General features: G+C 44.7%; 1 protein-coding gene across 1 annotated transcript; it reads left to right on the top strand.

Moving 5' to 3' along the window:
- The first annotated feature begins 85 nt into the window (after positions 1-85).
- Positions 86-14,135, top strand: LOC129383767 (uncharacterized). Its single transcript, XM_055068545.2, has 3 exons — positions 86-312; positions 10,714-10,935; positions 13,649-14,135. The coding sequence occupies exons 1-3, from the start codon at positions 237-239 to the stop codon at positions 13,705-13,707; spliced, it is 357 nt and encodes a 118-aa protein (XP_054924520.1). The 5' UTR covers positions 86-236; the 3' UTR covers positions 13,708-14,135.
- Positions 14,136-15,448: the final 1,313 nt, after the last annotated feature.

Below are 15,448 nucleotides of genomic sequence, written 5' to 3'. Positions count from 1 at the left end.
ACACCTGGACTTCTAATTTCGCAGAAGAGCGGTTAAACCATATACGTTTCAACGTTCAAGCATTTATTGGGTACATAACGTTTATTTTCCTCATCTAGTCTGAAATAACCATTGGAAAACTGACTAGAGCCGCCTATACCTGACATCATTAGCCGTGCCCCGTAGCGCAACTTGAGGAGCATACGTCTCTCGCTCTCAATATTATATCGCGACATTACAAGCCTAGATAGAGTGCGATGAAAACCACGATGATAACTACAAGTGAAATCACTACTCTACTCTTCATTTTCGTATTGAAACCTGTCGACCAAGGTAAGTCTGAACGATCACGATTTCGCCGCCTCCAAATATCCACTGAGAGGTTTAGGGTGAAAGGCGGGCACTACATTTAAGGCCGTAAATCATGTCATGTAGCTTGTTATGTAATGGACACCTTGGAGCCGAATAGCGCGCAAGCGTGTATTTCCCTAGTTTATATTAGCCTCCAATCAAAAGCTGTAGCACGTCGCCAGCACACACTAGAACATAAGACGGTAAGCATCATAACAAGAACGCATACCTAAGATTTCTTTTAAGCGTATGTGAGTTAGCAAGTCTTCAGAAGCACTAAGCAAATTTTGACAGCACATAGCCTGCACTGCTGTTCTGCATTTTATGGAGTAATATAAGACGCGAAACAATGTAAAATAATACTAGGGCAGGAAAGAGAGTCCAAGAGAAACATTCTTTCCTGTCCTGGTCTTACATCACATTGTTTCACGTCCTATTACAAGTATGAATCAGCTGTCCCCATAACAATGAGTGATATGTCCTGCATGCGATGAATTTTCACTTTTTGCTGGTTATTTAAATATACGCGTCTGCTAGGTATAATCAACCAACGCAAATTCCCTTCTTAGCGCTATTTCCTGTCAGTTTCTGGTCAAAGGTTGCAGCTGAAAGTGTCCTCATTTACGTACAGTTGAAAGGGCAAGTTCATTTCAGTCGACACATTGTAATTCTCACAGTGTGCCTTAAACATTATCTGCAACGTCCCTCCATCGGCTACAGCTGTTGCAGGCTCGGAGTTTACAAGTGTGTCTAGGAGTCCCGCTAGCTACATCTAGTCCCCTCACTATTGCAGAAGCTCGGGGACCACATTTCACCGTAATTTGCAGCCTGAAAACATGCCAACATCTTTTCAAAATTTCTACCCAGCATTGTGCGCACCCATTTCTCTCTCTGATAGAGAACCATTCGGGTGCACAGATACACGCCGTGTTTCAGGAGCATAAATCACGACTTGCACGATCAGTTTCTTGGCACCCAGACCTCCGCTACCCACCATGACTTCCGTAAGCGCCGAAAATAGAAACGTCAATCAAAGGGCTTAAAAATAAAAGTGAAATTTCCACATTAGCAGCGAAACAATTAGCGTTACATCACCTATTTGACGAGTACCAGGACTCTATTCACGTCTACACGCACGGTTTTGTAATCGAAGAAAGTGCGACTGGAGCTTATGTTATACCATCTTTACAGGTAGAGTACGCTTGTCGACTTGTACGCACGTTGTCACCAACAATAGCGGAATTAGTGGCAATTCTCCAAGCCACTTATTTTATCAAAGCATATGAGACACCAACAAAGTGGCTAATTTGCACGGACTCCTTATCGGCTTTAGCATGTCTTGAATATATTGATGACAGCCAACCACACGCACGAATAACATACGCAGTACTGAACAGTTTAACTCAGGCTAATGAAAGAAAACATGAAGTGACATTACCGTGGGTCCCGAGACATGCTGGTATAGCAAGCAATGAATTAGCGAACTCGTTGGCAAAACTGGCCCATAAAGATGCAGAAATTCAACTCATCCCTTTATCACCAAAAGACACGAAACGCATATTGAGAGTACTAAAGAAGCACTTGTGTATATCAACCTTGCTTAATAAAAATACTAAAGAATGAATTCTTTAGGAAGTGGACCCTCAGTTAAAATACCAGCTGGACGTAGAACTTCCGAAAAGTACAGAGACACTAATTCATCAACTGCGCCTTGGGACAGCATACACCGAACACTTCCTATATCGCATGAAACAGGCTTCTTCCCCCGCTTGCTCCTATGGCCCCGACGATGAGGAAGTTCGCCATCTACTCCTGGAATGCCCCATATACGCGATGCAAAGACGGCAGCTAGAACAAGAGCTACACTCCATTGATCCTCGCCGGCCTTTCTCAATCGAAAAATTTCTGGGCCCATGGCCATCGAAAATCGCACAGCGAAAAGCATTTAACGCACTTGAACATTTTTTACGAAGAGACAGGCATCCTTAACAAGTACTAGATATTGCACTGAATAGCCCCACAATGTTACTATTACTTGCTTCTATTATTTTTAATTATTAGTGCTTGTATAATATGTGTTACACTTTCTTTTTTTTGTGTTCTGCGCGTGCATCATTTAAACTCTGTGTAATTCCTAATCTGTTGATATGTTCATCGCAGTCTATACATCACGGCCGCTTGTGTGTGTTTGTGACTTTGTTTACAAACTCATTGTGGCGCAACTTGCGTTTGAGTTTTATATTAATATGTTCATGGGTGTATAGGACTGTGTGCTGTGGATTTCTGATCCTATAATGTGGTTTATTTTCATTTTTTTAGATATTTTTTTATATTGTTGTTTCCGTTATGCGAAAAGGAGTAGCCGTCACCATTGTAAGGTGACTACGTCTCTTTCTTTTATTTTCATTTCTATAAAAAAAATAGTGATGCTGCTTTTGTGATTGCATGCTTTGAAGCGATACATAGCGCCAAGCCTTCATTAGGTGCATCGATAGCTAGCCGTGACGAAATAAAAAGTGAGCACAAAATACAATTAACCCTTTGTTAGCGAATGCCGCAGAAGCACACTTGCGCAACTTGTTGATTGGTTATCAGGCACTTTAGACTATACATGTCATAGCGAATGTGCATCCGTCTCTTTTGACGACCTGGCTTTCCTGCGCGTATATTATAGAAGCGGGCTCTCTCGCATTTCGACTCTCGAAATTCGGAATGTGGCGCCACGGCCGCAAATCGAACCCTCGATCTGGCGGTAGAGCAGTGCAACGCCATAGGCGCACAGCTACCATGCCGCGCGATAAGCGGCACGCGTAATGTTCGCATTAACATTTTATCGTGAAACTCATAAGCAAATGTGTCTGTTCTGTTGCCCACAGCGCGAGCCTCCGGTCTAGCCCAGGTAGTTCTGTAGTCGCGAAAGGCCTAATAGATGAAAATATAGAGCTTAGATAGAAACGGCGGTAAGTTTAGACTGACTGATAAGCTTCAAAGCACAGCCCAAAAGCATACTTTGGCCTATTACCCCCTTCGGCACTCGTGGGCGCTGCGACCCACAACCTGGCGATGTTTAGCCGAAGAATGTCGTTCTTGCTTCCCGAATCACATAAAGTTCAAGATAAATCTGCCTAGGTCTGGACACAATCTTCGCTACCGTGAATCAGCATTGGCAAGTTTCGCAAATGACCATGAAAATCGGTAAGAATATGTGGACACAGCTTGCGTTAGCTAAGCCACCGTGATCCGGGTACATGTGAACGCGCCGCTAATCCGGGCAATCTCACTGTTTTTCCGCGGCCTTATTTATTTTCCCTGACTGAATATTTGTTTGTTTCTTCATGTTTTAGTAGCACTGTTGGTACGGCCCATTGTGCAATGTCTCATAGCTTATGTATCAGCAACTGGCCACGTTCTAGGGAGCACAGTGAAGCCAGCAATCTGCTACACAACATAAGCAGCTTTGAAAAGGATCGGCCTAGACAAGGAAGCTTGATAAATACACCGTTTTGATATTGCCCATGGTCTACAAAGTGCATACCTTATCCGGGTAGCGGCATGGACAGACGTCAGTGAACTATCTGCAATGATGTTATCTTTATTGGTTTCATTTTGTTTTGCATTCATTCATTTATTTTAGCATTATCATTTATTCCTGTATTTTCTTGCTGCTTAACATAGTGAACTAGAATAGCCGAGGCACTTTTTACCTCAATCTCTTCGCAGCAAACCCTGTACAGCAGAACAGAACTGAAAGCAAATTAATAATCAGTGAATTTTGACAAGCACGCTGCAATTTATAACGGTATCGAGTGTACGCCTTGATAGCGATAGCTTAGCGCATAAAATTATATGAAAGCTGCAAAAACGGGGTGATAAAAGCACGTCATACTAAAAGGACATATGGAGCATAATTTCAACACAGAACACAATGGTGCCCCAAATGCATAACGTTGTCGAGAGCTACTCAAGTAAAACAGTACAACTTCAAAACAGGTTTAAAGAGTGCAATATGACTCATCAAATTCATTACGATAGCAGCAGCGTTTCTTGGTAAAAATAAAATACACTAGAAGTGAGACCAAAATGAAAGAGAGGAGGTAGGTATGTTAGCCAGAAAGGAATCTGGTTAACGACCCTGCGGTAAGGAAAGGGAAAGGTCGAACATAAAGAAGGGAGAGAAGAACGCGGTGAATGTATACGCACGGGCGCGGACAGCAGTACACAGTCATAGGCGCTTGCACAAAACAGTCGTTCTCGGAAAGCACAAAATCACCTTCACTGCCTTCTGGGCCGAAGGTCGGTGGAGTAGCATTCTCGTGTATATTCTCGCAAGCTGGTTCCATTCTTTCGCTATATATTCAAGATAATTATTAGAAAACCTTGAGTTGCACAGGTGGCTCAAAATTTTCAGGAATTATCTCGATGTGGTACCATGAGGGAAGAGGGCGAGAAAGAGAAACAAGATGGCCGCCGCCACCGACGACGACAGAGGGAAGAGGCAAAACACATCCAGCAATCACGTTTACTCATGGAACACTGTGGCGTCCCGTATACAGTGGGGTGTATCTAAGACTTGAAGTAATTCTTAGAATCAAATAACGCTTGTAAGCGCTAAGCACGCCTAAGTTAAGCGTTAATGCTTAGTAGGTATCCCGAGACTACCACCCCCATAAAGCATTCGTTCACTCAGTGTGTTAAACCTCAGTTTTTGACGAGAATCTCCTTGAAAACAGTTCTACATCTGCTTTCTAAGGAAGGAAAATATTACATGATTTAAAACGTGGAATAAACGAGAAAAAGGGGAACTAAGGGGCTTAATTTTTGTTAACCACAACCATATGAAGCTAACAGATAACGAAGCCAAGGAAAGCACAGGGAAAACCAATTGAAGCTTTTAATTGAAGTGTAGAAACGATAAGCTAAAGGGAAATGAAAGCGGACGAAAGAACACATTGCCGCCGGTGCGAGCCGAACCTACAACTTGCGCATGTTTATAAAAGAGTTTGTTTGAATACTAATTTTATTTGACAAGCAGTAACAAAGCCGTGATGCTAGTAACATGAAAAAAAAAAAGCTGTTTATAAGAGCTTGAGATGACCTGGCCACCACACTGCTACATGAATACAGGGATTTAGTGCGGGGAACAATACATTAGGACAGTCGTAAAACTTCGACGCGCAAAAACAACCTTTCATCTAGCATGTTCTGAATACTATTCACTTGTTTTGTTTGAACTTGAACTTGTTTTTTTTTATACAAGTTCAAATCAGACAAGGATAAAGCAGGATATCTTTATTTCATTTATCTAGGAATAGCTTACAGGCCATTATGAAGGCATTGGGTAAGGAGGGACTACGGTTACATAAACGTAGAACAAGCGTCATTTAAAACAACAAAAAGGCGTCAGCGTAACAAGAGCAGTATTCGTACAACGCAATAAAACGTGACGTGAAAACAGTCAATACAATAATTCAATTGGGATGAAAAAAAAAGTTCACCGAAGATTACGATACTCCCTAATGCAAAATGTGAGCGTAGCTCTCTACATGTTTTTATTTTCGCGATATATTGGCTGGCGCGGACAATCTGGCTTGTGCGGCATGTTTCGAACAGGGTGAAGTATGGTGCGTCTGCCTCACTAATTGGGGTGATCGCAAGAGGCAGCGCATGAGTGACGCGTGGGTGCGATTCACAGCAGCCGCCGCAGAAAGAGCTCCACTCATGTAGCGCTTTGTTTCCATACGGACGACGCGCGCTACTCTGGCTTCATATCGTAGCCATCGTCGCCGCACAAGCCCGTCTTGCGCGACACTGCACTTTTCTTCTCACGCTTTCGTTCCACCGAAGACGAGAGCGGTCCTTCATCGCGGAGAAGTCATGCCACCGGTGTCATCGGCGTTTCAACCAAGGGTGCGTCACATCGAGTGTCACTCGTAGCCTCTCGCTATCGCCCCTTGCAGAAGCAGTGATTCCCGTAAGACACGCTGCTACCACAGACTGACCTCAGCAGCACACGCGGCGGCTGAGCGCAGTCCTCCCCACCTCACGGCACCCTGCCCCGCCCTCCCCTCGGAAGCGCAGATGAGATCGCCCACGCGGCTGCGGATGCTGTGGTCGCCGGCAACTCAGCGCATGCGCAGACCGTCTCCCGTCCGCTCCTCCGCTTTCTGCCTAATGGTTCCGCTGCACCCTCCTCCTCTCTTCGCTATGGCCCTTCTTTCATCAGCCGCTGCGCTCCACGTTCGCCTTCACTCTTCGCGATGCTCGTTCGCTCTGTTACGCCGACGCTGCCGACGCTCGCCACTGAAACGGGCTATTAAGAGCTGCGCTCTAAAACAGGAGCTCATACAGGCGGAATTACACGTGTAAATATTACATGAAGATCATTGTGTTACAGAGTAAGCATACAAGCGCGAGGGAAGACATATCAAATGGTAAATCACCGCTATGCAAAGTAAAAAAAAACACATCAACAATAAACTCTGTCATCGACGGAGGTTCACCGATTATGAGAAGTGTGTGAACTCCTACGGGATTTGCTCAGAAAAATAAATAATGAACATAAGACGTTCAAGAAATTTATGCACTAAAAGTCAATGAAGATGCTTAGTAAGGATATAGAACGCTACAGGGAAAGAATAAAGACAGAAGTAAAAATGAAGACAGAGAACGACCAGAACCCTCCGCGGTTGCTTAGTGGCTATGGTGTTGGGCTGCTAAGCACGAGGTTGCGGGATCGAATCCCGGCCACGGCGGCCGCATATCTATGGGGGCGAAATGCGAAAACACCCGTGCACTTAGATTTATGTGCACGTTAAAGAACCCCAGGTGGTCAAAATTTCCGGAGTCCTCCACTACGGCGTGCCTCATAATCAGAAAGTGGTTTTGGCACGTAAAACCTCATAATTTAATGTAACGGCAAAGTGATCGACCAGTCAGTCGACTGCGAAATGCGTCATGGTTGGATTGGGAAGCGATATTATCCGAAAGAGTGTTCCATTGACAGATAGCACGAGGAAGAGCTGAAACGCTGAAAGTGTGTGCAATTCCACAAATGTGGGTATAGCTGAACTGGTTGTGCAGTCCTCGTGACGTCCACAGTGTGTCTTTCAGATTTGATATGGGTAGAACAGCTGTGTGAATGAATCAATGAAATAATGATAAAATGGCAATGACAGGCCAATCTTTATTCGGGCTAGACTTGAATGATAAGTATAAATGCTCGAAATAAAACGGCTCGCCCTATTTTGTATGCCCTCCAGAAGGTCTTCAAGATATCTTTGATATAATACCCTAAGTAGTTCAAGGCTCCCCACAAAACTGCAACGCACGCTGAAAGAGTTTCATCGCTGTGACTTCTTGATTACAAATGTACTTCGAAGTTATCTGAATGGGTTATTAGTCAAGTGAATATTCTTTTTAACTGTGTAATAGCAGAACGGGTGTCCATGTTGCCGTGCAATTTCGCTTTATTTTAAGCGACAATTGTTCAGTATACCTTGCGCCGCCTTTGTGACCCTCATAGCATACCATCCTGTTCGTCACGATCGAAAGGAGAAGTTACTGGAACACTCCATCTGCGCCCATGCAGAACTCAATAGCAGGCCAGCTACGTCTAAAAAATAAGGCGTCGCCGACGGTGTCTTTCATTCCTGTGCTGTCATCGAGGTCGTCATTTCGTCGAGTAGTCGACGCGTCTTAGTAGACGTCCTCGTGGTACCAGCTACGGTCGTATCGCGTGACATTCTTTAGATGGCACTTTACAGTCTTTCTTCTTTAATGCGTCAAAATGAGAGAATGTACTGAAAAAAGGACAGGTAAAAGTGTTTATAAACGAGATTGTGAGTTAATGGCATTCGAGAAAACAGAGTTAGGGAGTCGAAAACGCTCTATACCGAAACGGCGACAAAAGAAAATATGTGGGTCGCTTCTGACGTCCTCAGAGATTCGCAGCTGACGAGTGAGTTGCGTGACGCTGGAAAATAGGAAAAGGCAGTTCCGGACTCCTATTGCGTGCGTAGCAGCGTCGAATAAGAGCCCCTCGGCTCGCCGAATCGACCGAAACCTGTAAATGTCACGCCCCTGTGACCTGAAATGGTAAGCATGGATCCTGCACGTTCCATCACCGGTGAACGTTCCCGAGCATGACCAGCAGGCAGTAAATCATCAAATACACGTGTTCCTTATTTTCAGTCACAGCCATATATTTTCATTTTAAAAACTATTATGGCCCGATCTATACGCCTTTTCAGAGACCTGATGGGGGCCAAATATACGTTGTGAAGAGCACAATTTCCCTGGTTTGCAAAAACTGCACTTCGTTTCAGATATTCTTAAAGCTCCACTGTTGAGGTCTCTGAAATGAAGGGTCGAATAGCAAGATTGTCAACGGTTTCTCTGGAGATCAGCCACTCGCACAAAATTCGCTGTATTGCCAGAAGGGCGATGGATTCGCAGCGATAGCAATGTTTAGCGACGCACTCGAGTCCATTGGCCGGTGCTCTAACCAAACGCTAGGCGCCATATTGGCGCGAAGCAGCATTCGAGGCAACCGCTGCTGTGTAGCAGAATAACAGCTGCCAGGTCTCTTACAGCGCTAAACGTCATGGGGGGCGTCACCAGCGCTGTTGGAGGCGAAGGGCATCGATGGCGCAGGATAGAGACGCATTCGGCGGAAAACCGTCGGTGTTCGTGGCTTAAAATTCACTGTCCTCTCGGACTGCTATGCACCATAATGTTTCCTACATTTACTAGAGAGAACTGTGGCGCTACGATCGTTTAGCCACCATGGGAATGATGGGTACGTAGTACATGGATTTGTTTGATCTTCGCGCTTGGGGCTTCAGACGTTCTTGTGGCTTGGTTTATTACGCTTTATTTGGGCCTAATTATCTTAAATCTCAAAGCGATTTACACTTTTTTTGTGCAGAAGGTAATAAGACGCTGCAAGCACGCATAATCACTGCTAATGCAGTGGTTCCGCTTGTCCGTGCGTCCGTGGCGTAACGGTTTCAATATCGGGCTTCTGTGCTAGAGGTCCTGTGTTGGAATGCTGCCGTCGGACAGTTGTAATAAGATTTACGTGACTATTTATAACGCAGTACTTTCTTTTAAAAATGATCCCTTTGCAACGTCACGAAGCCATTTAAAGCCAGAAAGGCGAAGTTTAGGCGAATCCATGTACTACCCATCATTCCTATTGCCCACACAACTAACGGGCCCTTACCAAGATGGCTGCGTTCCCGGAGTAGCACGTTTAAAGGTGAGACGCGCTTTTCCAAAACTTGGATGATGCGGGGACGCATGGAGTCGGGAATGATGCCATCAGCCAGCACGTTGACTCCTTATTTACGATTCTAGCCCGAGGTCCCCCATCTTGGTTAGGTCGGACAAGGTGTGAGGATAAGCGCACTCGCAGAATTGCGCATATCCCCTTTGGCGCCCAGACAGAACCTTGATGCTCCCGCTAAGAGAAAGCTTTACCTCTGGAGCTTCTATCTATGCATGAGAACGGAGAAACGTTTTTGCCCGGCATCTCCAACACAGATTTCGATTAGGTTTGCTGCGCTTAAAAGTAAAGGGTAAAGACTACCAACTGTAAGAACAGATTTCTTTAGGCTATCACTTTCTTTTCTTCTTCTTTTTTTTTTGCAGGAACTGCCGAAAGTTAGAAAAAATCTGATGCATGAAGTTTACAATTGAGTACCCCAGAAATAACAAAAAAACATAACATTTAAGTCAAACTGCAGCTGCTGAGGCAGTTAAAGCATGCGAAATCGATGCATTATACACCACCTTGAACTATACCAGTAATTTTCGAGTAGTACTTTTGCAAAACCCCCGTAAACATTGCAACACTTTCCCATAAGCTATGAACGCATACATCAAATCTGCTCACTTTAGATGCTCTATCAGATGTAGTTTACAAAATTTCGACAAATGCTTTTGGTGCATAGTTATAGATTTGTCTGCTTTGTGCTCCAATTTTCTTCAACCTTTTCGATTTTCAACACATCCATAAAAAGCTATGAGGCTCGGAAGCGAAAGTGTGATACCTATCGCCGGTAGAGTTCAGCTTTCTCTCCTAAGTGCAACATGCTACATTTATATAGGTTCAGCGTATATCTCTAGTAACAAAGTTGTCGCTTTATCTTTTCTTTTTGTTTTCTTTTTCTGGTGGCTTTTCGCTTAGTAAACACAGTGACTACAAGCATCTCATGACCTAGAACGTCACCTGTGATAGACGCCTTGAAAACTTCGAAGAATGTATTTTTAATAGTCACCGCTTAATAAGACTTGGACATCAGTTTACCGTCAAATAAAACTTGCCATACCGCGCATGCCTTTCGGTGCCGTCGGCGTCGCCTGCCGCATTGATGCAATCAGCAGCGGGAGCTGCGAGCCCCGAGCAATTGCAGCGAGAGGCCAACGAGGACTGCCGTTCGCGGATGCTGCAACCGGGCCACTCGTTCGTCCACTGGCACGCTGTGGCGAACGTGACGTCATTCTACTACCTCTGCGAGTACGACACAGGCATCAGGATTGACTGTGCCAATGGAAAGCGGGCGAACGGTAGCAGGGACGTGGTCTGTCAAGTGCTCTTCGAAGGTAAGTGCCACCGATACAAGGTTTAACTATAGGCACTTGAACCAAATTTCGAAGGGAGCGGAGTGAAAAAAAAAGGTATTGTGCTTTCACACTTAGGCGCAGGTTCATAAAACATAAGTTGTCATAATCGCTCCAGAGCCTCCCAACGCTCGATGGGACGTCCAGCACCATCAATAAATGGCATTGGGAAATCAATAACCTCTCCTTAGAAATTGTCGGGACGTGAATGACGGCGTCTGGTCGATACGTTTGTATTTATATTAAGCTGCGCTTCTGTGACTGTATAACATCCACAACATTCCGTTCAAGTGATCCTTGTTTAGAATGTAAAAGCGCAATTTATGTATTTTTAGGGGAAATTGCACTTTGGCTTTAAGCCTACGCCATGGCCTGTTCCAAAAGTTCCATAGTCTCTCGCAAGACCTTTAAGACAGAAAATGCCACCTTCACTAGAAACGCTAGCACTGGAACAACCAATGCTACCAAGTTCAGGAAGTTGGAGGAGCTGGAAATTCTTATTTTGTAGGACCAACAAGCACTAAAACGAAGCCCAAGCAAAAAAAAAATTCAAGCAGAGCCGACTCGACTTGACATATATGTAATGCAAAGCATTATGCAGATGTCGCTACGTAGGTGTTGTTTGTTGTTGTGATACCCAGTGATCGGAACGCCAATCTGATACCTCGTCCATCAAAGACAGCAAAGCCGTGTGAACTAGTCCTCACACTCGTCGGAAGGCGGTACAAGTGGTCTGCCTGCTTGACTCATGCCCTCGCTTTGCGTTAAAGCGCGGTTCTGACTGGTTCTTCGGGTTTCACTGCCGTAGGCGTACGAAATCCTAGTTGGCTTTTAACGTAGAGCCAGTACAACCATAAACAAAAATTAACTATTACTGTTTAAAAAAACGTGCATTTAAGTCACTGTGTCTCATAGTGAGCTATACGGAAGTTGACTTTATATTTCAATATTTAACCATTAAATTTCAAAACAACTTCGGGGCTCTGACACACGTTATACGATGCATTTACCCCCACCCCCCGACCACGCTGTCGCGCGCCGACCTTCAACGCCGCACGAAAACTGTTACGGAACTAACCCTTGTGTAAAAGTTGCACACGGGGCAACTTGTGTGTCCTTTTTTTTTTTCGTGTGCTTCGTCAAAGCGCAGATCGTAAAAAATAAAAACAATTAAACTCTGGAGTTTGCCGTAGTGGGGTACTCCGGATTAATTCTGACCACCTCGGTTTCTTTAACATGCCCCCTATGCACGGTACGCTGGCGTTTCTGCATATTGCCTCCATTGAAATCCGGCCGCCGCACCGGGATTTCATCCCGCGTCCTCGTGCTCAGCGGCGCAATGCCGAAATCACTATGTTAGCACGGCGAGTCCCACAAAATCTGAACTATCCTGAAACAACCAGCCGAAGCTTCTACCTTGTTGTGGTTGCAAGTAACATGTTCTTGCAGCGCGCTTCCTCTCTGATAAAAAATCCTACTTTGAATACAAGAATGCTTGCTGCCCTAATGAAAGCAACTCGGGACTCGAGTCTGTTCAGCACAGTACGGTACAGCCAGCGAAGCCTGAGATGGCTCGCTACCCTAAGCGTTATTACTTGTAGTGTAACAGATCGCGTACTGACGGTCCCGCGCTATAAGGATATAATTGGCCACTTGAATACTAAACCCTAGCTCAAACAGTTTCAGAAAACGTCACTGGAAGCGAGTGTTTAGCTTCGTGATCCACATTTATTCTTGTGCGTGCATATAAAATTTACAATTTAGGTGTGTTGCAACGGAAGGACTTTGTTTTGAAAGGATATGAAGACTTTATTCCTAATGACTCAGTCCGAATTATGGATTACAATGTTCCATATGGGTCCTGGTTCGTGGCGCTCCGTCGTGTCGCCTGGACCAGTTGACGTGCTTTAGGTGGGCCATCAGCAGTGCCGATAATCCGTAGCGCAAATCTTGATATGCGGTGCAGTCCAGATCTCTCATGTGTAAGGTAGGCAAGACGGAATGTTTACAGCAAGTTTAAATACGTGGACAAGAGAGTGCTCCGTTGCATCTTCAGTAGCATGATGTGCGTTCCGGTATTGGCCACATACCTGGCGCACCATTTCGCCTGGACTGATCTCAAAGTGGTGCTCATCACATTGAAATCATCATTTGGTAGCCATAAGTCTATATGCCCGACGAATTAGTCTAGTGAGTATTCTGCATGCTAATGGTGGGAGGCATGTGTTAGAACAAAATAAATGCAAATGTTTCGTTTCGTGACTGTAAAATATTAACGGTGCATGAATGCATTTTTGTGAGCTCTCTGGGAGAATCATTGGCGTAATTTTTGAGTAATCTTCAAGATAAGCAGCCGGCAAGGAAGTGAGGGATACACCCAGTGCTCGTCGTTAATGTTCAACCCGATTAGCTTATCGTCACACTGACTAAGGCAGAAATGGCTAATGGTGCATACGTATTATGAACATTTGCCGTAATTCACGGTTAACGCGTTATTATACCAACATTTTTTCTGTTGTCACTGCGTGGATAGTGCTGCCCTGCACTGTGTTTATGAGGAGGTGGTGAGAAAAGTACACGCGTGCGTGGATACTGATAAAGAAATAGTGAACTCAGTCCTCCATTGTATATATTCTTCTTTTTTTTCCCGTGAGCGCTGACTTACTCAAATGAATCCCTCTGTTTTCAATTTCAGGCGCCGTCGACCCATACGAGTTCAAAGGGAAGTGTCGCTGCACGTGTGCGAAGAGTTGAAACACTGGCTGTCGTCATCCCCGTTTGTTGGCATAAATAGCTGGCAACTCCAAATAAACTTAGACAGGAGGCGCCGTAAGAAGGTCAACGCGAGCACGGATAGCACGCGTGCATGTCTTACGCCGATTTACATGATTTTCTTCCCAAACATCAGTTTTTATTTTCTTTAACTTCATTGCTTCACTAAGGCGCGCTCGGACGTAAATATTATTTTTGCTTGTTCTCGGCTCCATCGCTGTTATTTATGCAACAATACTTTGATAACGGCAAATTGTTCATCTTGTTCAATGCGTTCTAAAAGTGCGTCTTCCCCTGCAGTGCAATATACGCATACTATTTGAGTTATGTGCCCCCTCCAGCCTAGGCGGCCAAAAGGAAAGCACCTGTATTAGCTAAATAAACAACATACACCGGTAACACTATGCCAATTATATCGTTTCTTCTGTATAGTCCCGTTTGCATAAGGGGTCGCCTAGTCCTAGTATTCCTTGAAATTTTTAGCGGACACTCTGAAGCTTTGCGTAATTATTGAGAAATTATGTACGTCACCGTCCATTACTATTACACAAACACACAAATCACGAAAAGGTAGCTTGCACTGAGAATCGGAGGGAAAGTTTTTAACTTAGAAATTTATTTGCATCAAGTATATTTACATGAAAAGACTATAGTACTTCTATAGCACATCCCACTAGGGTCTAGCATTGTGAAGAAACAAGCGCGATACAAAGATCAAGCCGTCACAGTCGTGTCTGCAAAGTATTAAACCAACGCAGGCCGCGAAACACCTGAAGATTTCAACGAGAGCCCAATACCATTGATGATTTGTTTTCTAAAGAATCACCCGTACGTACGCGTGAAGCGCAGAGTGAACAAACGGCGCATTCGCGTGACATCACCTGCGCCGTTTATTCTACCAGATTCCATGCACTACGCTGCTAAGATGAAGCGATCAATACAAAGCACAGCCTTTCACCACGCTGGCTGCATACAACAATATGGTGGCCTCGATGATTTCGATGTGTACTCCCTATAGCCAGCAGCAGCGCGAACTCTGGAATTCTCCTAGAAAGTACACGGAGAGCGCGCAAAACCAACTTGTCTCATGGTAAAACAGAAACCATAAATGCACTGCACAGCAAGAAATAGAAGAGAAAATTCCATGGCCTTTCATGCCATCGCCGGAAAAATCTTCAATATAGAATTTTTAGGATTATTAAGTCGACAACTGTGGCGAAACGGGCCTCTTGGTACATCTTGAATGGCAGTAGTTGAGCGCTTATAGTAAGGACGAGGGCTACACGTGCACATGCGTAACTAAATTTCATTCTTCTTGTCCGTACGATCTATCTTGTCATCGTGCTCCCCGGTGGCAACGTGGTTCATGTAGTCGGTGACGTGAATTCTAACGGCATTTTTGTTCGACTCTGTCAAGGAATTAAACTTCATTGTTGCGAGTAGCGCCCGTGCGTCTGCGTGTCTCCTTTTTTGTCCTCGTCTTTACTAAGCGCTCAACTACTGCCATTCTAGGTTATATTGTCACGTCTACAGTGTGGCCTATTCTTAAAGGCAACACTCAAATGTACGGCTCTCACTTGACTGCAGTTCTAGCTGCACATGCCGGCTGAAGCGACGTTAATGCACTACACAGGGTGTGTAAAAAGATGCCAGTGACTCCAACCGCAAGCCGTCTGTTGCATAGTCGGACGATTGTGCAATTGGCATAGGAAAAAGACGTGCA

The sequence above is a fragment of the Dermacentor andersoni genome, chromosome 9 (assembly GCF_023375885.2).
Source record: "Dermacentor andersoni chromosome 9, qqDerAnde1_hic_scaffold, whole genome shotgun sequence".
Taxonomy (NCBI): domain Eukaryota; kingdom Metazoa; phylum Arthropoda; class Arachnida; order Ixodida; family Ixodidae; genus Dermacentor; species Dermacentor andersoni.
This window is presented reverse-complemented; position numbering and strand designations above follow the sequence as displayed.

Excerpts from the sequence above, each read along its gene's own strand:
- LOC129383767 (XM_055068545.2), top strand. The coding sequence starts at position 237 with ATGAAAACCACGATGATAACTACAAGTGAAATCACTACTCTACTCTTC. Across the intron at positions 313-10,713 it reads ATTGAAACCTGTCGACCAAG|CAGCGGGAGCTGCGAGCCCC; the intron begins GTAAGTCTGAAC and ends TGATGCAATCAG. Across the intron at positions 10,936-13,648 it reads CTGTCAAGTGCTCTTCGAAG|GCGCCGTCGACCCATACGAG; the intron begins GTAAGTGCCACC and ends TTTCAATTTCAG.